This window comes from Acomys russatus, chromosome 8, assembly GCF_903995435.1.
Source record: "Acomys russatus chromosome 8, mAcoRus1.1, whole genome shotgun sequence".
In the NCBI taxonomy this organism is placed as follows: domain Eukaryota; kingdom Metazoa; phylum Chordata; class Mammalia; order Rodentia; family Muridae; genus Acomys; species Acomys russatus.
In genome coordinates, this window is record NC_067144.1 from 11,540,344 (window position 1) to 11,565,402 (window position 25,059).

The 25,059-nt window shown below is 39.3% G+C and overlaps 1 protein-coding gene across 1 annotated transcript in view; it reads left to right on the forward strand.

The window, feature by feature from the left end:
• Il1rap (interleukin 1 receptor accessory protein) overlaps nt 1–25,059 on the forward strand; it is a 138,834-nt gene that overhangs the window by 97,689 nt on the left and 16,086 nt on the right. Inside the window, exons 5-9 of the mRNA XM_051150798.1 lie at nt 6,905–7,070; nt 9,420–9,491; nt 13,016–13,142; nt 15,320–15,468; nt 22,727–22,876. Coding sequence (XP_051006755.1) covers nt 6,905–7,070; nt 9,420–9,491; nt 13,016–13,142; nt 15,320–15,468; nt 22,727–22,876 — 664 coding nt within the window. The remainder of the gene's footprint in view (nt 1–6,904; nt 7,071–9,419; nt 9,492–13,015; nt 13,143–15,319; nt 15,469–22,726; nt 22,877–25,059) is intronic.

Consider the following 25,059-nt stretch of genomic DNA (forward strand, 5'->3'; position numbering starts at 1 on the left):
GTTTGTGAACTGGATGGTGGGGCTTAGCAAACTGTGGGTAGGGCATATGGAGGGGAGCCGTAGACCACCAAGTGTTTGCATTTCAGAAGTGTGGAGAAACGGAAACAAGAGTGAGCTCTCCTCACCACTTCATTTCTTCCTCTGTCATCCTGTCTTCTTCAATATAGGGCCTCCTTAATTCAGGACTTCGACAGTGCTGTTCTGAATTGTTCAGTAAATGTTTGTCAAATGAGATAGATTTTGTAACTCCTCACCTGGTGAGCATACTATACTGTGTGAATGATTTACTGAATTCCAAATAGCTGGCTAGTCAAAGAACCTCTAGAATGCAGTATGTATATGTGAGAGAGTGTTGGTTTAGGAATAGATACCACCAAAGCATATAGTAAATTCTGAGGGAAGTGTGGTTTTCTTACTGCTGTTTTATTACTAATGTTGTTAGATCTAATTATAGAGCCACGCTTTCATGCCACCATGTCTTTTGTGTGGCTCTATTAATCTCCCTTTTTATTGTTGTGGTTGGCTTTTCAAATTTCATTTTATAGAGATTTAGGAAAGTGAGGTCAATGTCCTCTTTCCCCTGACATGTGGGGTGTATTGTATGTTAGAGTTAGGGTAAGTGCAAAGAGCCTCCCTTGCCATGGAGCAGGATGGATGTAAGTCCAGACAGCAGTTTAAACAGAACATCTTCATGCCCACTGTACTTAAGTTTTGCACAGTGCCTCTGTTTTAGTTCTTTTAATTTAAAATAAAATTTCCATGCAGTATATTCCTTTCCCCAAACTCCTCCCAAATCCAACATAAAGTAAGTCACAAGTGGTAAGATACTGTTTGTGTCTGTTTCTCAGAAAATATTTAAATTCCTGTCTTTTATTTCTGTTAAAATACCCCATGCTGGTAAGTTTTTATGTCAACCTGACCCAGGCTAGAGTATTTGAGAAGAGAGACCCTCCATTAAGAAAGACTGGCTTCTAGGCAACCCTGTAAGATTGGTGACTGATATGGGATAGCCCACCTCACTGTGAGCAGGTGCTCTTGAAGGATCCCGGAAGCAGGCCCTCCATGGCCTCCACATCAACTGCTCTCTCCAGGGTCCTGCCCTTTTTGAATTCCTGCCCTGACTTCACTCAGCAATGGAGAGTGACTGGAGCATTATAACATGAACTACACCCTTTCCTCCGCAAGTTGTTTACGGTCATGGTGTTTTATAACAGCAATAAAAATCCTACCTAAGACATATCTTCAGGAAAGAGCGTTTGTCAAAACAGGCCATGTCCAGACTTCTTTGGGCATGGCACATCCTTTTAGGAAGTCAATCCAATCTCTGAGTGATAGACTGTTTTACGGAACAACTGCATCAATTAGAATGGCTCTTCGTCTCTTCCTTTTCTCAATAATCTGTATAGAGGGATTTTTAACCTTTGGCATGAAGTTAGCATATTTGTATTCTCTTTGAGAGCTGCACACTTAGAATTCTGTGCAAGTATACATACACAGAATTTTCCATATGGTTTGAGGGCTGCTGGAGACCCAAGATTCATTGTTTAAGCTGAAAAGCAAATTAAATTGATATCTTTGAAACCTTGACACTAAATCAGGTCAAATGAAATGATCCACTGTGTACTTTGAGGAAACCTAATTCATAGTTCATCTTTGTCTCTGTAGTGGTTATATTTCTTTGTTCTGTGCTAAGTATCAGCTCTCTCTCTCTTCCTCTTTTTCCTTCTCTTGAACGTCAGTCATAGAGCACAAGACTGAGCCGATCTGCATTGCACTTAAGAATTGATTGAATAATGGATTTAGACTGGGTTGTAAAACTACATGAAAAATGTATGGCATCTCATTTATTATTATTATGTGTCTAGCTCTTAACATTGCCCCAGCACAACATAGAAGGGACATTGTAAATGCTTATAAACATTGAAAGACTGAATTCTCTTTATTGGAAGTGACTGGCTTATAAAACTCTTTACAGAATTCAACAAAGTATGGTGTATTTTATGCCAAGATTTTTATAGATTCATAGCTTCCATAACTATCCCCAGTGCATCAGACATTGCAACTTAAACTCTTCATATTTTCATTCCAGTTTCCCCATGTATCTTGTAATACCTTCCCCATGTGTCCTTACATTTACTGCCACACATACCCTGTAAGCTCTCAACTCTGTGCCATGTATCTGTGTTGCTTTGGTACATATTTTTGATCACGTAACATAAATATATTGAAGTCAATACGCCAAATATTGGCCCAATTGCTAATCCACCCCTCACCACCCCCAACAGGAATTAATTACCCAGAAAAAGTGGAAAACTGTAGGAAAACTGGCATCATGATAAAGTAATGTAAATAGTAAAAAGTAGAAAAAATACTCCATGAATTTAGTTGAGTTCTTCAGTTTCCTCTGGGCTCAGAGTATGCTTCAGGTGTCTTCATTTAACCCCTAATTTCTGTGAAGATTTTCCATATCATTTTAGAGATTAAAAAATTAACCTGTAAGCCACACCTGCCCAAGGACCAGGTAACTTCCTGGAATGCTGGGAGTTGTGGTTCTTGGAAAATAACAAAGCCTCATGGGAAAGTATGTTGTCCTACACAGTGGCCTATGTATTTTTGTCCTTAGGCCTAGATAGATGTGTTTAAATAGACAGAAATGAGATATGATAGATATTGGTTTACATTCAGAATTTAGACTCACCAAGGTAGGATAGGTGTTTTCCTCAAGGTTGCCAAATACAAATAGCCAAAACACTATGAATGTAACATTAATATAAGTCCTGATTGTTTCATGGCTCTTTTGCTATATATAGTTTATTTTATATATGTGTAATAATATAAATGTGTGTGTATGTATGTGTGTGTGTGTGTGTGTGTGTGTGTGTGTGTGTGTGTGTGTGTGTATATATATATATATATATATATATATATATATATATATATATATATATATATATATATATATAGAGAGAGAGAGAGAGAGAGAGAGAGAGAGAGAGCCCTTGCAACAAGGACTTTCAGGACCACTCTGCTGGGAAAGCCCAGGGAGTAGTCCAGACCAAAGTCCATCTCTTAGCCAGTATTCAATATGTATAATAAAGCTTGCTTCAAATTTGGCCCAAAATGGTGGAATTGCTTTTCTCTGGCAAATTAGACTTCTGTTTTTCTAGAGACTTACTATTTAATCCTGATTATATGTGTCTTGGCCCCAGTGTGCTTCCTTCCTCTGTATTCATGGCAATCTTTTATTAGGTTGAATATCTGAGAAAAGCAAGACAAAAAACAAACAAACGAACAAACAAAAACAAAAACGTGTCTTTTTCAGTAATATCTTCACACAGCTCCCTTTTGTGCAATAGACTTCTCTAACGGAAACCACTTCTTACTTCATTGTGACATTACCCTACCCACAGCCTTCACTTCCTCGGATACCTATTTCTTCTCCAAGATCCCAAAGTCATTTCATGTTCTGTTCCTTACGTACGTGTTGTGGTTGGTTGTCATAGCAACGGCTATGAGGTTGACAGTTCTTTTGAATTTGGAATGAGGAACTGATGGGCCAGTTAGAAGGGCTGTTTGCTGGTCACTCGCGTGTCTGCGCCATTGAAGAAGTTCTTTTAGTGGTAACTAGTTTCTTGTTTTTGAAAACCTGTTTTCTGTTCCTTGAGTACCAAAGTCTTCGTTTTGTTTTGAATTCCAAGCAAGTATCTCAGAAACCATCATTAAGATTATGTCAAGAATATTTCTATGAAAAAGAATATCTTTGGGACACTGATTGAAGACTAGAGAGATGGAGTTAATTGTATAAAAACATCTAACTCGACATTGCGGACTAAAACTAGTGTGTATTTGTAATACAACAGTGTGATAATGTACCATACTCCACATGCACATATTTAGAATGTAAATCATTTCCTTCCTTTCCATTTATAAAATTCTATAGGCCTAACAGTGTTGAGCCACATTTCATTATAGCCTCAAAGATGCTTTTGACAAATTAAGTAACAACACCTGTCCCTCTGTGCTGTAAAGTTTTTTTCCAGGTTTCCTCTAACTGTAGGGACTGAGCACATCAAACTACTAACCCTGGGTTTGTCTTCGAGTATGGCATAAATGCAGGCTTTGGCACATATGCGGGGTATAGCATTGATGGAGGATATTGCACAGATACAGGGTATGGCACAGGTGCAGGAGTATGGAACAGCTGCGTAGGTATGGCAAACAAGCAGGGATATGGCACGGGTGCAGGTGTATGGAACAGCTGCGTAGGTATGGCAAACAAGCAGGGATATGGCACAGGTGCAGGTGTATGGAACAGCTGCGTAGGTATGGCAAACAAGCAGGGATATGGCACGGGTGCAGGTGTATGGAACAGCTGCGTAGGTATGGCAAACAAGCAGGGATATGGCACGGGTGCAGGTGTATGGAACAGCTGCGTAGGTATGGCAAACAAGCAGGGATATGGCACGGGTGCAGGTGTATGACACAGAAGCCAGAATATGGCACAGGTGCAGGTTATGAGGCAGATACAAGGATGTGGCACAGATGTAATGTCATGGCCTGGATGCCAGATATGACATAGATGCAGGGGACAGCACAGATGTAGGGTATGGCACAGATTCGGGGTATGGCACCGATGCAAGGGTTTGGTCTGGATGTCGGGCCACAACATAGGATGAGGACATGGTGTCCTGTGCGATTAAAAACAAATGCTTTGGGACCAATAGATTTCAATCCACCATCGAAACCAATGAATCTAGGTTCAAATTCCATTTCTAGCATTACTTAATTGCAAGATGTCATCGAGGTGCTTGAGTTTCACGGGTCTTTGTTTTCTCTTTCATAAAATGGGGTCTGAACATTGCAAGTTTTGTAAGTTTGGGACAAGAGTTGATTGAGGTAATACAGTGCGCGCTTAAACACATGCCCTGCTGTAATATTTATAAGCCTAGCTCTTGGGTGAATTTGTCGTCTTTGGTTCCAAGTCCAGCGAGAAACCTTAATTGTAGCATCTGAAAAAGAGTTTTAGCTCTGTCGTGTGGTGTCTAGGACGTATCTTTATCTACCTCGTTTCTTTTTCTATCTGTCTACTCATGGGGATTTAAGAACAGCTAAGTCAACAAACGAAGGAGCGCCATCTTGACGCTGTTTGAATGAAATGTGTCGTCCAGTCAAATAGAGACATATTAAATTCAGCCAAAGCGACACCTGACATGAATTGGTTATGAGGTGTCAGCCTTTATGACTTCCTACTTTGTGGTAACCTTGTGGTGCTGATGTGACAAGTATCTAGAAGAAATCACTTGAGAAAATGTATTTGGTCCAGTATCACTTCCTCTTGCTCTCCATGAAGCAAAGCTGTATTTCCTGCGACAAAGTCTTACAAAATATGTTTCTTAGGGTAAATGTCATCTTTCAAAATATACCTGCCAGGAATTGAAGTAACAAAACAAAACAAAAAAAAAAACCCTCTTTTTAAAAATATATTTTATTAATTTATTCATATTACATCTCAATTTTTATCCCATCCCTTTTATCCTCCCATTCCTCCCTCGCTCCCATTTTCCCCTTACGCCCCTCCCCTATGACTGTGACTGAGGGGGACCTCCTCCCCCTGTATATGCTCATAGGATATCAAGTCTCCTCTTGATAGCCTGCTACCCTTCCTCTAGTGCCACCAGGCCTCCCCATCCAGGACTTAAATGTTAAATATGTGAAACTCTGGTACCCCATATTTGACCACGTCCCCTGGATGGGGTGGCTTGGTGGCACTCAGAGGAAGGATAGCAGGCTACCAAGAAGAGACTTGATACCCTATGATATACAGGGGGACGAGGTCCCCCTCAGTCACAGCCATAGGGGAGGGAATTAAGGGGAAAATGGGAGGGCGCGAGTAATGGGAGGATACAAGGGATGGGATAACAATTGAGATGTAATATGAATAAATTAATAAAATATATTTTTAAAAAAGAAATAAAAAATACAAGTCAGTAATTTATGCCCAGAAACTTAAAGACCTCAAGTCCTTAAAAATAATGTAATATTTTTGTCATTTACAAATTATTAATTTTTAAAAGAAAAACCAAACAAATTTGAAAAGTAAATATTAAAGTAGATTTTGTCACATATGATGCATTAGCTTATAGCTAACATAAAACCACATAGCCAGAGACTAAGATATGAAACAGGACTATAGTTATTATTTTGTATGAGACAGTCCAGTTTTATATTTTAAACTTCAAATGATTTATATGGAAATGGGAGTTAGAAGCAGAAATAACTTCTTGAGTCTTTATAAGGCTCATACATTTCGGGCGACAGATTAAAAGTGGCTTGTAATAAATCTGCTTTTGAGAAAAATGCAATAAAGTAAAAGAAGACCTGAAAATGTTGTTTGAAGTGACTCATGGAGAAATTCATTAGAAAAGACCAAGAATACAAAAATTAGATGTGTTTTCAGGTGTACCAAAGTAGCCAGATTTCTAAATTAACAGAAATCAGTGAGAAGCTGCAGAAAACGGCACATAATTAAATTAAATTAAATTAAAGCCAGGCTTGCAGTTGTACATATTTTCTAAGTCATGGTTGCAAAACATTAACCTTGCTTCATTGTCAAGAAGGGATTCCAAGAATCTGAAAACTGAACCTGAGACAGGAAGCTTTGATTTTCAGGTCATATCTTGAATTAGAATTTTAATTTATCTTATGCACAGAGGTCAATTATACTTAAGCCACATTTTTTAAAAAAGCCCATTACCCAGATGCTTCGTTATTCATTACATATTTTTATAAAAAGTAGAGCATAGATTTTTGCATGTTCCATGCAAAATGAGACGTAAAAACCTCTTCTTATGCGTATTATGTGTACACTTGTCCATAATCAGTGAACCGCTTTTTCTCCCCCTAGGAATGTACTAAAGTAGTGGATTTTCATAATGTGGTACCTGAAGGAATGGACCTGAGCTTTTTTATCCCCTTGGTTTCAAATAATGGACAGTACACGTGCGTTGTGACATACCCCGAAAATGGACGCGTCTTTCACCTCACCAGGACTGTGATTGTGAAGGTGGTAGGTAAGCCCGGCTCGCCGTCTGCCAGGATGCTGAGTTTGTTCAGGATGCTGAGTTTGTTCAGGATGCTGAGTTTGTTCGGGGCCTCAACGGCTTATGACACACAAGTATGAAAATGCTACTTAAAGAGATACAGGATTTAGTCATAGCACCATCCCTGGAGACTGTAAGTGGGTCCATGTGCACAGTAAGGACTCGGTCCCTGTTGGTTAAACTCACTGCGTATGGGAACGGGTGATGATCACGCCAGGGAATGAGAGCACTGGGTAAACTGGTACCCACGATCTACCAGTCTGTGTTCACATTACTTTGATCAAGGTCTCAGTCTTAGCTGCATAGGGGTGGTGGGCTGTGTTTAACAGGTTCCGGTACAGTTAGTGTATTGGAGTGTATTCTCTATACCTCATCTTCCCTAAGCGGGAACACCACTTAGAGGCACTATGAGAGTTCGTGGGAGAATTTTAAATTCCAGGCACTGTTCAAGACATTTCCTCTAGTGAATCTGTAATCATTCTATATAAATTACCACCAAAAAAAGAGGGAAAGGGTATAAGCTTTTAACACAAAACAAATAAAACCTAAACCAACCAATTCTGTAATCACTTTTCTCAAATTTATGGACTGCATTGAGAATTAATTCACAGGCAAAAAAAAAAAAAAAAAAAAAAAAAAAAAAAAAAAAAAAAAAAAGAATAAATGTAGGATCTGAGTGTGTTTTAGAAACCAGATGAATTATATAATATTATATTTATATCACCATTTGTTTATGATTTCTTTGTCTGTATGTGTGTATCTGCATTTGCAAAGGTAAAAAACAGGTGTCCTTGGTCACCAATTTATAGATATAAAAGTTGACACACACAAACAGAGTGTAGAAGTCATTCTTAACCAACTTTCAAAAGACACAAATTCACTTTTAAAGCTGCAACACACTGGGTATTTATTAAACTTCACTAAAGGATACTTTAGCATAGTTTGACTAATTTGTTTTATGTAATTTATTCCTAATAATGAAACCAGGAGTTGAATTTTATTTACCATATTTAGAGTTATAGAAAAATTACCTTTACATTTGAAAATATACTTATGTACATATGGTCAATATATGGAGAAAGCAGAGAGATAGCCTGGTCAGTCTTTCAACTCACACTCGTAAATACTGGGGTCTGGCGAGATGGCTCAGTGCTTAAAGACCACTGTCTTCTGTTCCAGAGGATCCAAGCCATCTGACACCCTTTTCTGGCCTTCACAGGCACCAGACAGGCATGTGACACAGAGGCAGACACGCAGACAAATCATTCAGATCCATAAAACAAAACAAAAAGAAAATTAAAAACACTCAGTGCAAAGGTCTTTCAAGGTGCTTTAACATACATGTATAAACCATACAAACAGTAGCATTTTTCATGCATGGATATTTGGCTAGTATTCCAGTATCAATCCATCAGACATATGTAGTCATGTCCTCAAATTTTCCATGTAGCTAAACATTAACTTAATATTATCCAGGTCCCACAGTAGACATTCTGAACGTTTAGGGGAGAAATGCTTAGAAAGTAAATAGTAAGCATGGTTTACAACCTGGAAAAAGGTAGTTCCACGTGTTCAAGTCGTGTGGGGAAAGTCGCCTGGGAAGTACAAGAGGAATAAAAAGGAATAAGGCATGGAAACAATTGTTTTTAGTACGGCAGGAGAAGACTACGTCACACGAGCACTGGGAGGCAGCAACACCGATAAAGCAATCTACCCACCTGAACAACACAGTGGGCTCAATATATTCTGTTTGGATTTTTACAAAGGAAAAGCTGGTTTTCTGTACTCACAACACTTCTGCCATGAAATGTGCAAATTTTCCACACCTAGCAGCAACTCTTCAGTTCTATGAGACGCCATCTGTTTCCTGCAGCTTAGTCCATTTTGATACTAACTAGCTGAAGTTAGCACAGACCCCACAGATGGACAACCCTGCCTGCAGAGTCTGAGGGACTTAAACGCTCTTGGCTCAGGACTGGGGACTAAGAGTAAATAACGGGGGACTGCGATGGAAGATGCTCAGATCCCCCACAGTGCTCGGGAAATTAAAGGGCTCTCATGAGTTCTGTGTTAGGAGTAAGTAATAGTGATGAGCACATACTTCCTATTACATCACTTCCTATTACATCACTTCCTATTACATCACGTTTTGTTTATTCTCGGTGAGGGAAGTCCAGGAATTGAGTATATATTAGACTGTGGGCCTTCTCAAGAATTGACAAACTGTGCCAGGAAGTTGAACAGGTTAGCCGCAGAGCTTTGCATAAGTCTGAATGATTTAACAGCCCGTCCTCTCACCTTCTGCATCTCCTGTCATAGGCTCGCCAAAAGATGCATTACCACCCCGGATCTATTCTCCGAATGACCGCATTGTCTACGAGAAAGAACCAGGTAACTATGGGTGTGACTCTGAGTTCTGGTTAGATCCTCTGAATTACAAGAAGTAAAGCATAGGTTAGTATCCTACAGTAAAGGTTAAGTGTAAGGAAATGCTCAGATTTAAAGTGAAATATGATCAGAGGCCACAGCATGTGAGGATCAGCTACACTCCATCAATCCCAAGGCAGCTCGGGAGTTCTGGTTTCTTTCCCAGAGCCAAGTCCTTTATCCTCTGCTCCCTGCCTCCACCCGTGGTTATTGTTTGAGGAAAATTCGACATTACCCAGGTCTTTGGTTTGCCGAGGCTGTAATAATAGCACAGGACAGTTTCTACACATCTGCTTCCTCTTCGGAGCGTAGAGCATGGAATCCAAACCCAGAGTATCATGGGAAAAACAGATCCATGAACGCTGCGCTTAGAACACTGTCAAATTGTTGCCATGCCTCCACGAGTCGCCTATGAGTTTTCATAACTTTTTATTCTGGAAAGAAATCATCCATAAGTTACCAAATAGATTTTTTTTTATTCTTTGAACTGAAAGCATCCTACAGCAGAGACAAAAGCCACAGAAAAATTAACACTTTTATATCATCTTCTATATAGTAAAACCTTCCTAAGCCCAATGAGAAATATAGAAGAACAATTATTTGTGTGGACTGAAGAGATTGTGCGGGTGGGTTGCCGAAATGGAAATGTTCTCAGGAGTTTTCTGGTATGATTTGTCTTGTGAAGTGTACAGGATGTCCTAAGAGGGTTGGCCAACCTCCAATGGACTGCATTCCTAGAGTTAATATGGGCTTTATGTAGTAATTTGAACACTCTTACCATTGCTGAAGTAAAGATCAGTCAGCCACCCAAGTCTGTTTCTTCTACTTATTATGACGCACTTCAGATGCTTTCCTGATCTCTTGTTGATTTTATCTTCTTTAATGAAACACTGATTTCAAAGTCTGTAGGGAGACGTTAGAGAAGCTATGTGTCAGAACGGGAGGTCTGGAGTAATGTCAGTCTGCTAAACCCAAGATAATTAGAGGGGTCTTCAGAGTCCCGGCCATAGTGAACCAAGAATACAAGTGCAAAGCAGGATTATTCTCAGCAGGCTGGCATGACAGGTCCAACCGGAGTCAAATCCTTACCCCGTTCTTACTAAAAATTACAAATACTCTTTAATAAGTAGAAATGTCAGCTTTTGCTTCCATAGAACATTAATTTTTAAAAGATTTCTTGCTACTTGATCAAGAATAAATACCTAAGGTAAGGAAAACTTGCTTGGGAAGGAGGGCAACACCGAAGGAGATGGGAGGTGGAAGAATATATAACATTAGGGATATTTTAAAGGCTGTTGAGAACTATGCTATCTTATGTTTACTTTAAGTCATTGTCAATATATATATACACACATATATATGCATGTATATTGAAGTTACATCACTTGGGACAAAAATTCTCCTCACCAAAAGACATAGACCATTTAACAAAAACCTCAATGTCAGGCATGAGAAATATTCTTTCAAGTTGTTGGACAAAAGGTTTGAAAAAAAAAAAAAAAAAAAAAAAAAAAGAAACCTCCCTAACAATTGAGGCTGTTGCTGTTGTCCTTGATTGCCTTTCAGAAATTGAAAGCAAAACCCTTTCACTGATGATACAGCGCACCTTGAACACAAAACTTGGAAGAACCAATCTAAATCTAACCTAGATGTTTCTTCTGTGAGAACTAGCTCTCATAGGATGGGAGCGAGATAGGCAAGCTCCCAATGGAGAGAAGTGACCAATAGGTCCGCCCATCTGTAAAACCTACAAACCACATAACCAGAACAGCAAGATCTTCCAAAAAAAGTGCAATAATGGCACAACTGTACAAGGGCTCACCAATAGTCATCTAACTAGACTTGAAGTCTGCTCAATAGGTAGGAATTCAGGCCTGACTCTGTCAACATAGCCAACTGATGAGGCCGTCAACTCTGCCATGTGCCTAAATTAGTGTAATTTCTGTCTTCTGCCTAAATACCCACAGCTAGAGGTAGACCTCACCTATCATCAGAGAAGTTTCTTTTGCAATACAAAAACATGCCGATCAAAAATGAAGAGAAGAACTACCCATCCCCAGTTGATACATCTATAGGACAGTCCCTTCACCTAAAGCTCAGGGAACATATACACATATAATTATATGTCTCTAACTTTATATAACTGTTCTATATACTTCTTTACATCCCCTAGCTCCTAGAACCTTTCTGTTTTTACTTTCATCAATGTTTTCTGGGCTTTGAAATGGTTGATACAGATCCCCCATTTAGGGATAGCCACTCAACAGTCACCTTATTTTCTTCAGGGCTATCTCCATTGATAAATTGCCCATGTTTCAGTAAACAACACCCATGCTCATGTAAACAATCATGATTAAATTCAGAGTTTCATGACAAAGACATCAAAATAGGAGCAGGCTTGTTTGGAAAAAGAAGGTGTTCAGGGGACTAGAGGAGTGAAAATAATGGCAGGATAAAAATAACCAAACTTAATTACATAAATGTATGTGATTTTTGAAAGAATAAAGGAATACATTAACAGATGTTAGGCACTTAGTTCTACCAACTTCACAGCAATTATACTGGTCCCTGAAATGATTGTTAGCACTGTTATTCCTATTTATGAACCTTCCTAGTTTCACAAACTGTCTCAGCCACATAGCTTAAAACTGCTGTTTTAAACTAAGTTCTGACAGTTTGAAGATGACAATCCATGGCCACTTCTCTTAGTGATGACATCACTCTATCTTTCTTTGACAAGAACTTATCATCTAGAGACTCTTTTGTGTCACTGATGTAGTTTGAAGGAAAATAGCCACTCCCCACTCCACAGGCTCATATGTTTGAATTCTTAGTGCCCTGTTTGCAGAATGGTTTGAGAAGGATTATGAGTCATGGCTAACAGTGTCTTTTGAGGCTTCAAAAATCTCATGTTATTCCTAATGCTCTTCTCTCTCTCCCTCCCTGCCTCCTTTCCTCCCTCCCTCTTTTCCTCCCTTCCTCTTTCCCTCCCTAATGTTTTTTCATGAGAATGATCTCTCACTACTGCTTCAGCACCATGTCTGCAGGCCTGCTACCATGCTCCTCCCTGTTATGATGGTTATAAACTCTTACCATCTGGAACCATGGACCCCCAAATTAAACCCTCTCTTTTTATAACTTGCCTTGGCCATGGCAAGTTCTTTTATGAAGGAAATACCAAAAGGGGAGGTTTGGGCCTGGAAAGAATGTAGTCAGAGTTCCTCTAGCATTTTATGGTATATTTGTATAGTGTTAAAAATGGCCATTCTGTATATTTTATGTACAGTTGCTGGACATTTCTTCTTGGTTTCATCCTTTGGTGCATTTGGTCTTAGAATGAAGTACGGTGGGTTACTGTACAGTGGCCACTAGAGAATCAGGCACATGTGGTTGTGTGAAAGATACACACTGATGGATTACTATAGGTTAACTTTATCTATTAATGTGCTTGGTTTTTTTTTTTTTTTTTTTTTTTTTTTTTTTTTTAGGAGAGGAGCTTGTCATTCCCTGTAAAGTCTATTTCAGTTTTATTATGGACTCCCACAATGAGGTTTGGTGGACCGTTGATGGAAAGAAGCCTGATGACGTCACTGTTGACATAACTATTAATGAAAGGTATCCTGGCTGCATGCAGGGCCTCTAGTCTTTGTAGATCTAAGGTCTCCACGAATGCCAGTCAGAGTACACGATTACTGCTTTTCTTTCAGTACAATTTAGCAGGATTTCCGAATCTTAAGTGCCTGCATCCTAAAACGGGGTTACTGAATTTGAAACCCAATTGCACACGCTTGCCAGACTGCATGCCAAAGTTTGTAATTGCATTGTCTTGAAGTTGAGTACTTCCAGCCCACAGGGCATGTATCATATTGTCCTAAGCTCAACAACCTTCACATCTCTATGATTCTCAGTTAGAAATATGTGGCATGTATCTCCTACGGGAACAGATGAATATGAAGGAGAAGTATGGGGCGTGGCTGCATGAGAGTACTGTGTCACCTTTCTCAGTTCTGAAGTATGGGTCTAGATATTTGCATTTTAAATAATGATGTTTATTTCTTCTATCAAAGTAACCATACCTTTCCTATCTTCCCCCTGATATAAGAATCACTTGTTAAGTATTAACTAATAAAATGTTTTCTTCTTTAAATTAAACTTTTAAAGGCAAATGTACAAATCCTCAAAGAGCTAATTTTTGTAGCCTAAGGGTAATAACAGAGGCTTCTCTTAATGTAACAACTTGGGTCATTTCATACTTAAGTAAACATGATATCTGTAGGAATTTAATAAAGAGAAATGGTATAAGTCTCTGAATACCGAGGATTTCTCTATTAGTGAAGTATAAATTGCTAGAGAGAATTGGTTTGTTGCAGAAACTAATAAACCACAGTGGCCAGGTATGTTACAGAGTAGTTGTAAGCCCCGAAGTTTGCTCATATTATGCATACAGACCTTAGGCCAATTGAATTTCCACAATTTAAACCTGTTACTTTCCTAATGGTAAGTTAAGAGCATATAGAAATTATAAAGCATCTACATTGAACAGCTTCTTACCTTACTTAGCTACATGTCATGGGACATTGGCAGAGCAGGCATTTAACTGTGATAAATAAATGATGGAGAAGGAGTGGGTATAACTGGGGGCTTTTTATGGGGGTTCTGTCAGGTCATCTAGATTAAGCGGCTCTCCACACATGAAACAGTATTCAAATCAACGTTGTTAAGTTAAGAAACGAAAGGAAAAGTGGTAGAGGGAATATTGTGTGTAAAGACCTGGATATTAGAGAAACACAGAATAACTGAAAAAAAAAATTTAAAAGCCTCCAAAAATTGAATGCTTCGTAGCAGGAGCTGATGAAAGGTTTGGCTTGAGGCCCTGAGGGACAGAGTTATTGATCATTTCGGAAATTCTGAGAATTTCAATTCTCATCTTCATAATGAACAACAAAGCCAAGTTAGTCTACCTTGCTGTGATTAATATATATTTTCCATGTCCAGGAGAGCAGGAAATTAAGCTTGGAGGACAACAGCTGGGTCCTTAAACAAATTTTTATGAGTGACAGTAAGCCTGATCTAAAGGAGAGCCTGGATGTTGGTTGGCAAAGGGAGAGATAACTTTAAACCCCTGTGAGACAAGTAGTTCAAAGGGGTTTTTAAAAACACAAACTACTTGGTGTGGAACTTACTGGAGTTTGGATATATTTCACACTTCAGTTTTTTTTTTTTTTTTTCGTTCTGAGCTATTTCTTCTAGTTGTACGTTAGGATTTAACTATGCAGTTTCAACATTTTCCAAAAACATTCTGCCTGTGTTTGGAAATCAAGCTTCCAGTGCCTCTGAGGTACCAAAGTTACTGTGGGGTTAAAATAACTCACCAGAGCATCCATCAAGCATTGCTGCAGCACAGATGCATGTTCAGTCTCCTGAGTCTTCCAGTAAATTATTCATAACAGCCAAGATGTGGAAAGTTTAGTGACGTTGCCCGAAGTACATAGCCTTAAGGGACAAAACGTGTGTCAAAACCTAAGTAAGTCTGATCCCAGAGAATCCTTGCAAACTGATGCAGGTATTGTGCCTCAACATCCAGAGCAAAGGTTACATCTAGTCCCAAAGAAATATCTATAATGAGACTCTAGCATTGGGGCTGGTCCAGCATGGCGATAGTGTGATGAGATCCTTGCCAATGCTCCATCCACCCTCTTCCGGGATTCTAGAAATGCTTACTTGCGATTTGCACAGAGGGCAGAGCCCTCATGTCTCACAAAATATTTTGATTTCCTTCTCTTTGTACACAGTATAAGTTATTCTACAACAGAAGATGAAACAAGGACTCAGACTTTGAGTATCAAGAAAGTCACCCCTGAGGATCTCAGGCGCAACTATGTCTGTCATGCTCGAAATACCAAAGGGGAAGCTGAGCGAGCCGCCAAGGTGAAACAGAAAGGTAATGGATGCATCCAGCCGATGTCTCTGTGAACTCTCCAAATGACACTGTGGTGAATAGGAAAAAAAAAGGAGAGAGCTGCAGCACCTAGCGGATCGGACACAAAACAATGAGTCTGTTCAAGGAGAACTCCTAAGAAAACGCTTCCATCTTGGTGAACATACCATGTTGGTTCTGATAGTTTCAACACCTTAGTTCCCAAAGGTTGCTTGAAAAAAAATAATCCATGAATACAATAATGAGACACAATTTTAGATCTTAGATAATCATAGAAAATACAAAGTATTCCAAGCTAGCGAAGATGTAATCAAATTCCTAGAGTCCCATACTGGTGGTGAAATTCAAAGATGCCCTTGGAAGTAACTGAAAGCAGAGGTCAAGGATCACAAGAGTGATTATGCCACATGACTTAATCCTTTGGGAATTTTTCCTGAATTATAAATATACCACTATTCTTAGAAGTGTAAGAGAGAAGGAAACATAAAAGGCAGCCGTCTATTTTTGCACAAGTAGTTAAGGAAGGCATAGGATATTAATTTTCAGAAAAAAATGTAATTTTAAATTTTCATTTTAAACATTATGTATCAATATTTAGCTAGTTTTATAATGCTATAATTGATAAAATAAGACTTATTAAAATATGATTTTATTGGATGTTAAAATAATATCTATGTTGGCATCTAAATTTTCTACGATAAATAAAAATTACAAACCCTTCTTGTGTGAGCTGTTGCTCCTAAAACATTTTGCCTAAGTTTCTCTTTGGACCTTTCCCTTAACACATATCCCAGCCATTTGATCCCTTCCAGAATATTTTCCAGTGGTATGGAATAAAGTTAACAGTGGCATTGTATGGTAGTCATGCGATTCTGAAATACCCTAGCCCCTGGCATGTGACAGAGTTTATAACGTTTATAAAAAAAAAAAAATGAGAAAGCTGACATAATTGTAGCATCTGCATTTAGGCTTGAATCCTTTTTATTTTTTCTTTTGTAACCTGAAGAACAAACAGGGCACACTTGAACATTTTGTTGCATATTAGGAAGAAATTGTATATGGCTCTTAAGAAGTCTTAAGGAATTTGTTCAGGATGTTCCTTGTTGCTTCCACTCCTCAGAAGTCACTGTAGGGATGGACGCAGTGGATGCCCACAGCTTCCATGTTGGGTCCTGTAGATGCTGCAGATCACACTCACATCACAGTGGATTATTTGTGCTCTAGGGTCATGTAGCCTCATGAAATCCTAGTTCCCGTGCAGCCTAACTCTCTGACCTTGGAAAAGTCAAGCGCTCAACTGAGCCTCGTTAGTTTGACCATAAAAAAGGACAAAACAATGCCAGAGCCTCTAAGGTTGGTTTTAAAAATCCTCAGAACATGCACTGCTATTAATTCACACTATGCGAGCTCTTAGGTCTCCAAGGGCTCCAGAGGCTTTAACTGACACAGATATATGTAATCAAATAAATAGCATTATAGTTGAGGTGGAAAACTAAATCAAATGACTTGATAGTTCAAGACCTCTTAGAGCTTTTAATATTTAGCATTCCAAGTAATCAGATTGCTGCAGGCTGGGTTTTTTCAGTTGTATTTGGATCCAGATTGCTTAAGTCCAGAGGGTTTGGGGGGTTCTTCTAATGGCTTTTCTTTTCTGCAGATCAGCAATGGAAGATGACATAAGTAAAAAACTTACCAAAAATTACCACTGGGGTAATTGCTAGAGCACAGAAACTCTGGCTCTGAGTGTGGCGTCAACAGTAGTGGGGACAGTATGGAGGCGGCACATAACCTACTTGACCAATGAGTGATGACACATATTTTACGGCTGTAGTTCACCCGAAAGATGACAGGACGCACAAACTGGTTGTCCAGACATGTAATCCTACCATGTGGGAGATTAGGGCAGGAAATTTGTGAATTTAGGTCAGCCTCCTCTACACAGAACATTCGTGAATAGCCTGGACTACAGGAGACAAACAAGTAAACAACAACAAAACCAAAATGACTGGAAGAGGCTAACACATGGAAAGAGAATAATTCCATAGAATATGTTTTATTGACAGCATAGCATATTTCAGCTATTCAGTTAAAGGACTACGTATGACAGAGCTACAGTAAACAAGTCTAATGCGCAGGTGTTTTGTGGTCAGAGACTGGCAAGGGGTAAGGAAATGTGTGCGTGTAATCAGATGAGAAGTTGCCAAAGAGGTTTGCTGTCGCCCACTGTCAACAGCAGTACATGTAACCTTCACACATAGTCTCCTTTCTCACCAAGTTTGGAGTTGTCAGCTGTTAAGCTTTTAGCCATCGCAGTAAAATGAGCATTTGTGTCTCATTGCAGTTGCTCTTTGAGACACTGGTGATGCTGAAGGCTTTCTTTCAATCTCATTGATCAGTAATAATTCTTTCCGTGAGGCAATTCAAAGTCTTCAGTCATTTTCAGCTGGATCATTTGTTTCAAATTTAATGTGATGTACAACTTATACAATACACATACAATGCACACAGACACACACACACACACACACACACACACACACACACGTGTGCACAAGCACATGCATAGTCACACATACAGGCACTGAATGCACATCCTTTGTTAACTAGAACATTTTTAAAGATTTGTATCCAGTTTGTGAATTTAATTTTTTGAAAGATTTGCTTTTACTTCAGTGTGTGAGTGGTGTGTCTGCCTGCATGTATGTATGTATGTATGTATGTATGTATGTACGTATGTATGTACGTATATCATGTGTGTCCTTAGTGCCTACAGAGGCCAGAAAAAGACATCTGATCCCCCTGGAACTGGAGTTAAAGATAGCTGGGAATCACTGTGTAGTTTCTGAGAACTGACTCTGAATCCTCAGCAAAACCAACAATGCTCTTACCCAGTGGGACTCCTAAGCTGATGTTTTGATAAATAAAATTCTTAATCATTTGAGAAAGCTCATTTTATCAGTCTCTTTTTTGTGAGTTAGTACTTTCTGAATTATATGTTTACTATTCTTTGCTGTGTTAGGTCAAAAGATATTATGCTTTGCTCAAAGATTTCTCTTTTCTATTTAGGCCTGTGTTCCACCACAGATTGTAATTTTGAGAATGTGAGCTGCAGATTATCATTGGATGTTGATTTTTATTCTTTCTCCACAGAAATGTTTATTCTGACAATATGTTTAATGTGTTTCACATTTTTTTCTTGAAATTTGGTAACAAGACAAAACAGCAACAACAAAACCCTAATTGCCCCTACAGTGTTCTGCATTCATTAATTGACCACTTTTGTCAACTACCCCGTGTTTAGCCTAACACCATTTTTATTCATACAGCTTTAAATTAGAAGATCAGAGATACTGTCCACCTTCTTCTCTTTTTCAGGATAATACGCTACATAATTTCCTTATATATTTTAGTACCAGCTTGTCAATTTGCACATGGAATTCACCTAGGGTTTTGACTGAGTCTGTATTACATTTGGGAGGAGCATTGAAGACAATATTGGGTCTACCAATCCACAAAGATGACGGATCTCTCCATTTATAAAGGGTCTTAGTTGTTTATTGCATCAATTTAAAATATTTGAGTGTACAGGTTTTTATTACATATATTATCAAATTGGTCTCTAAATGTTTTTATTTTTGTCAGAATTTTAATTTTTCCAATCATTTATTAACAAGGCATAGAAATGCAATTAATTGATTTTTTATGTACTAATGTTGATCTGACCTTCCCAAATCCATTAATTCCCACATTATTTATCTCTCTTTTCCTCTTCTTCTTCTTCTTCTTCTTCTTCTTCTTCTTCTTCTTCTTCTTCTTCTTCTTCTTCTTCTTCTTTCTTCTTTTTCTCTTCTTCTTTCTTCTTCTTCTTTTTCTTCTTCTTCCTCTTTTTCCTTAGTGCTTTTTCTTTTGTCAGTTTCCTAGCTTCCCTCTAGCATATTTTCTACTTCTCCCGAGTTGCCATGAACAGTCATGCACTTTGTGTATCATTTCCTTACGATCTTTTCAGAGCCTTGGAGACTTTGGTGATTTATTTCCCAAGAAATGATTCCTATCATTTCTCAAGAACACATTTTTCAGATTTCGAATTTTTACTTCCCTGGAATATCTATCTCCATTGATAATTCTGATTTACTCTTCAAAAAACCTCAACAGACACACTTTAATTTATGAGTTTTAAGGTGCTCGCCTAAGCGCTAAATTGTCTCTGCCAATTCTGGGCTCTGTTGTTGTTGTTGTTGTTATTTTGTTGTTGTTGTTATCTCTTTTGAATATTGATCTTTTTATTTTTTCTTTCTATCATTATTCTGGGTGTAATAGATGCTTTGTTGCTAGATGTTGAGTTTTATTATAGCAGGTAGTTAACTCGTTTACATTATAGGTCTCCTCTCCTTCTCTCTCCTCCTTCCTTCCTTCTGCAGTTGATCTTCAAGGCATGTATTAGAGTAGACAGAAATGCCTACATTGTAGGGCTGAGAGGAGACACATCTCAGTCTCAGCCTCTTTGGCATCACAGACTCTCCCTCTTCCATCTCTCTGATGCTAGCCCCTAGGGTTGTTCTTTCCCGGGATGTTCTTTATAGGACATTCTAAGTATAAACCCAAGTACCCACAGCTTTGCCTCTGGCCACAGACTGGAGGTAACCTCAGGAAGATTTCTAGAGTTCATTTTCTACTCGGTTCTCTTCTTTCCATGACTTTGTCCTTGAAATTCAACCTCACCCAATAATCTCCACTCTCATATCTTTTACTAGCTCAGGGCAACCACCACTTTCTTATGGTACAGAAAGGAATTTATGTACCCAAATCTAAAGAAAAAAATATTTGTTGTTTTTTAGAAAGAAAAAGACATAATGACCATGGAGTTTATTTTACTCATATCAGTTCTCCAACTGTGAAAAGTAAAACTCCATTTTTTTTTAGATATTCTGGATGGCAGGTCAGTTAGGTATTAGTTACCTGTCAAGTACCAGCGGTGAGGTCCAGGGGACAGAGGTCGTGTCCTCAGCCCCGAACCCATCTGATTCGCAGGCCAATTCACAGTTCTCTGTTTTGACATCATTAAAAAAAAAAACCACTCTTTTGTCAACATTTCAGACAAATGGTCATCACCACAATTTCAAAAATTATGCAGAATTTAGTAGTGATTAGCCCTGGGCTTTTTGTCAGGGGACATTTGAAAGTCCAGGCAGCTGGCATTTGGAGGAAGAACTCTGTAGATTGCAAGCCCAGCTACAACAATGAAGATGAATAACTTGGGTTGCCAAGGACAAAGATAAATGTAGGGCCAGAACCTAAAGCAGGGAACAGCCGTGGCACTGGGGTTCTGCATTCTTTTAACAATGATGCCTGGCTGGGCAAAAGGGTTTCAGGGCCAATCTCTCATACAGAACTGCAAAGTGAGTTCTGATTTGGGGAATAACAGTCAGTAAATGGTGGCACTTGGCTACATTCTTGTTGAGACTCTAGTGGAATCAATGAGTGCAGGAGTCCAGTGTGGTCAGATTGCATCACTCCTTTTTGTCCGGAAACCATTTCATCTGAAATTGCATCAGTGGGAACTCATTGTGCCAAATGCAGAGACTAGTGGTGGGAAGGACACAAAGTATAGGCCAAGGGTCGCTGTTTCCCTGTAAGGTCACTGCTGGACAAGATAGACCTGTAGACACAGCTTTCACATAACTACTGCCATTTAGAGAAGAAGCCTGGTGGATTATTTACTTTAGAGACCAATTACTTAAGTAGTGTTAGGGAATCTTCAATAACAAGATGACCCCAGGAAACACAATCTGTAAATATGAGCCACATCATTGGTGATACAAAACAAATTTGAAAACTCTCACTAATAGTAAAAGAGGCAATGGAACTATGATCATGGCAGAGGGAAATCAATGAAGTGATTGATCTTTTGGTCATTAAGCAAGACCTCTATTGATATTTGGGGAAACACCCACCCATCTAAAGGACCATTATCCCGGGGCTAGCACAGGAGCATACCTGACAGCAATATTGCACTGGCCAGTTCCAGAATGCCCCCGTACTACATATAAAACACACCGGATTCAGGTGAATGAACTTGAAAATCCAGGATTTATCCCTAAATTTGAGAACTTTGGACTCTGGCTCCGGGCTTCTCACCATGTTTTCGCTGGGACAAAATACCGCTCTCAAAGTCCTCCCCGCCCCTGCATGTAATCAGTAAACTAACAACGTGGCAGGGTCACAGAAAGATATGTGCACCTTGGAGAGAACCTGGACAGCAGTCCTGCTCCGGATGTGATTCACCCACGCTCATCCCGGCAGATGCGCGGTACCTACAGGGTCCACATTCTTTCCATTGCCTTGCTACTATTACAGCTCCCTGCCCCAGTCTTACTCCTTAGTCACCCCCATCATATCACCTGCTTTTAAGAGGCACCAGTTACAATTTGTATATTAACTAAATGAATTGTTTCTTTATTTCCTGGCATTAGAGTTTTAGCCCTTCCTCTCTTCTCACATTCCATTCTCCAAGCTCCTGGCAAATCCACGCCAAGAAAGCCATTGCCCAACCAACCAATACTACCTACTGCTTCAGATCTAGCCAGCACTGTCTCTTTCTCAAAGTCTTCAGCTGTAGCACCACAGCCAATACAGCCAGTGAATGATGTTTGTGCAACTGATTATAACACTGGAGGGATGGAATCAAAATTAATAGACACATTAAGATTTTTGCTCAAGTTACCTTCTTTGATAATGGGAGAGCTCATGGGAGAACACTGCAAGAAATGACCAGTCACAGGATGTAGTAGGTTCAAAGTCACCACTGATGTGTAATTGTGGCACATCGCTGCAGTCTCAGTATGCAGGAGGCTGAGGCAGGAGGATGGTTGAGTTTGAGCCAGACAGCAAGACCATCTCAATTTATATATGACTGGTGATATAGCTCAGGGGGAAGCATATGCCTAGCACGTACAAGGCTTTGTGTTGAGTTGAATTTGATAACCTTCCTGGAAATCTTCCCCAACGTTAAGATCCTTTTTTATTTTTATACATTTAGGATCTATTCAAATCACTTGGTCAGGGGCTATAAACAACAACAAAAAAAAGAGTAAATAGGTAGGATGCCTAATCTGTTATCACATTGTTTCTATTTGTTAACATGTGTGGGCCAAGTGCCGACTTAGCTGCATGGCTGATGCAGCCATTAGGAGTTTGGTGGGTAACTGTGGTCATGAGTAGAAGTTAATTATCATCATCATTATTATTTTGTCATTTGCTTTAGTCATCCCACCAAAGTACACAGTGGAACTCGCCTGCGGTTTTGGAGCCACGGTCTTTCTAGTGGTTGTTCTCATCGTGGTCTACCATGTTTACTGGCTAGAGATGGTCCTCTTTTACCGGGCTCATTTTGGAACAGATGAAACCATTCTTGGTAGGTAATGAAAATGCAATGCAAATCTCTTGTATCACCATCATTAGAAAGTGTGTTTCCTTAATGATGAACCACTGCACTTAATAAGATTATCTTTTATTTCAGATCTTCCTGATAAAAAAATCTTTCCAGTGTGCACTGTTCACCTTCCCTGATAGATATGTGATTGGATCTAGATATACAAATGATCACATATACAAATTGTGATGTGTGCATACATCTGTAATCCCAACAGTCTCAGGGAGGCAGAGGCAGGTGGATCTCTGAGTGTTTGAGGCTAGCCTGGTCTACAGAGCAAATCCAAGATAGCCAGGGCTACACAAAGAAACTTTGCCTCAAAAAAAAAAAAAAAGTTGTGATGTGTATCGCATATGAAATTTACAATTTCTCTACTGGTTCAAAGGGTGCAAGTGAAAATAAGGATTTGATTCAATATTCTGACATTATTATTTCAGCATTAAAATTATTTTTAAAAGTTAATGAGGTGTTTTTGCAGCCCTTTCAGCATTGAGCATACTGACAGTTCAGAATGTTACTTTGCAGTCCTGGCACATCTCAGTTCAGGCAGCTGCATTCAGATGGTCAACAGACACGTGAGATTCTTGGTTACAGGGTAGGACAGTGCAGGTTCAGTCTTTTGTTTTGCTTTGTTTTGTCCTTTGTGTTTTGACACAGTGTCTCATTGTATAGCCCAGGCTGACCTCAATCCCAAGCGCTGGGGTAGCAGGCATGTGCTACCCCATCCAGCTGCAGGTTCACATGCTGTACTCAAGGGGACACCCAGGACACACAGCATCATGATCATCCAAAGCTTTTTTCAAAAATTTAAACAATTTATTCAGATTTCATCTCATTTGTTATCCCCTCACTTGTATCTTCTCATTCTCCCCCTCCCTCCCTCTTTCACCCTATTCCCCTCCTATAGGCCTGTGACAAAAGGGGACCTCCTCCCCTACCATATGATCACAGCCTATTATGCCTCATCCTGGTAGCCTGCTTACCCTTCCTCTGAGTGCCACCAGGACTCTCCACCAAGGGGAAGTGGTCAAGTATGGGGCAACAGAGTTCAAGTCAGAGTCAATACCCACTCTCCACACAACCATGGAGAATGTGGGGTCCATTGGCTAGATCTGAATAGGGGGTCTAAGTTTACTGTATGCATTGTCCTTGGTTGGTACAGTAGTTTGTGCATGCCCCTTGGGTCCAGATCCACCAGCCTTGATGATCTTCTTGTAGGGTTCCAGGATGCTCTGGGTCCTTCTATCTCCCCATTCTTCCATACCCCTCTCATTTGAAGTCCCAGCATCTGTCCCAATTCCCCGCTGAGTGAAGACTCTCAGTTACACATGGTATATACTCACTTATAATTGGAGACTAGTCATCCAAAGCTTTTTAAGTGGAGAACCTTCACCCTGACATAACTTGAGCCAGAATGTACACTTTAACAATTTTTGCAGGTGACCAAAGTATACATTAAAGTTTAAAATAATCTTCTACTTTGGCTCCCATTATCCAAAAAGTCTTTCCAATGTGTATTCCTGACAGAAATTCTCTTGGCAGGATGAATGAGACATTTGAATCTATACTGATAGAAAAGAAAAAGAAATAGACCATACCATAAAATTCTATCTAATTAAGCCAGCTTTGGGAAAGAGGCACATTATCTATACTTTGAATGATTCATGAATTTTATTAAGCAGATTTATAAAAGATCAATATATTGAGCCTAAACATAACTTAATTCTAGTTCTTTTTAGGTATAATTTAGTCAGTTTCAAAGTCTTTCTCAATTTAGAGTTCTAATGTATTAACGGGTATTTTTCTAGAACACTGAGGAGAAATTTCTTTCCTGACATTAGCTACTAGCACCGGTGGCGTGCATCTCTGTTCGCAGGGCAGTCGTTGTCTGCTACGAGGGCAACTCCCTGACATGAGATTGGAAGATACATCAGACGCAACTCGAAATTCTCCTGGTCATTTGGCCTGAATACTGTCACAACCAGAAAACTACACTGGAATCTCTTACATTGTTCATAAATACAAGCAAGAACAACAAACAAATATAAAAAAAAAAAAGAAAGAAAGAAAGAAAGAAAATGGAGAAAGAAGGAAGAAACAAAAGTGTCCAACACCCAGAACTTAGATTTGAGGGGAAAAAAAAGAGGAATTTGAGAAAATTTTCT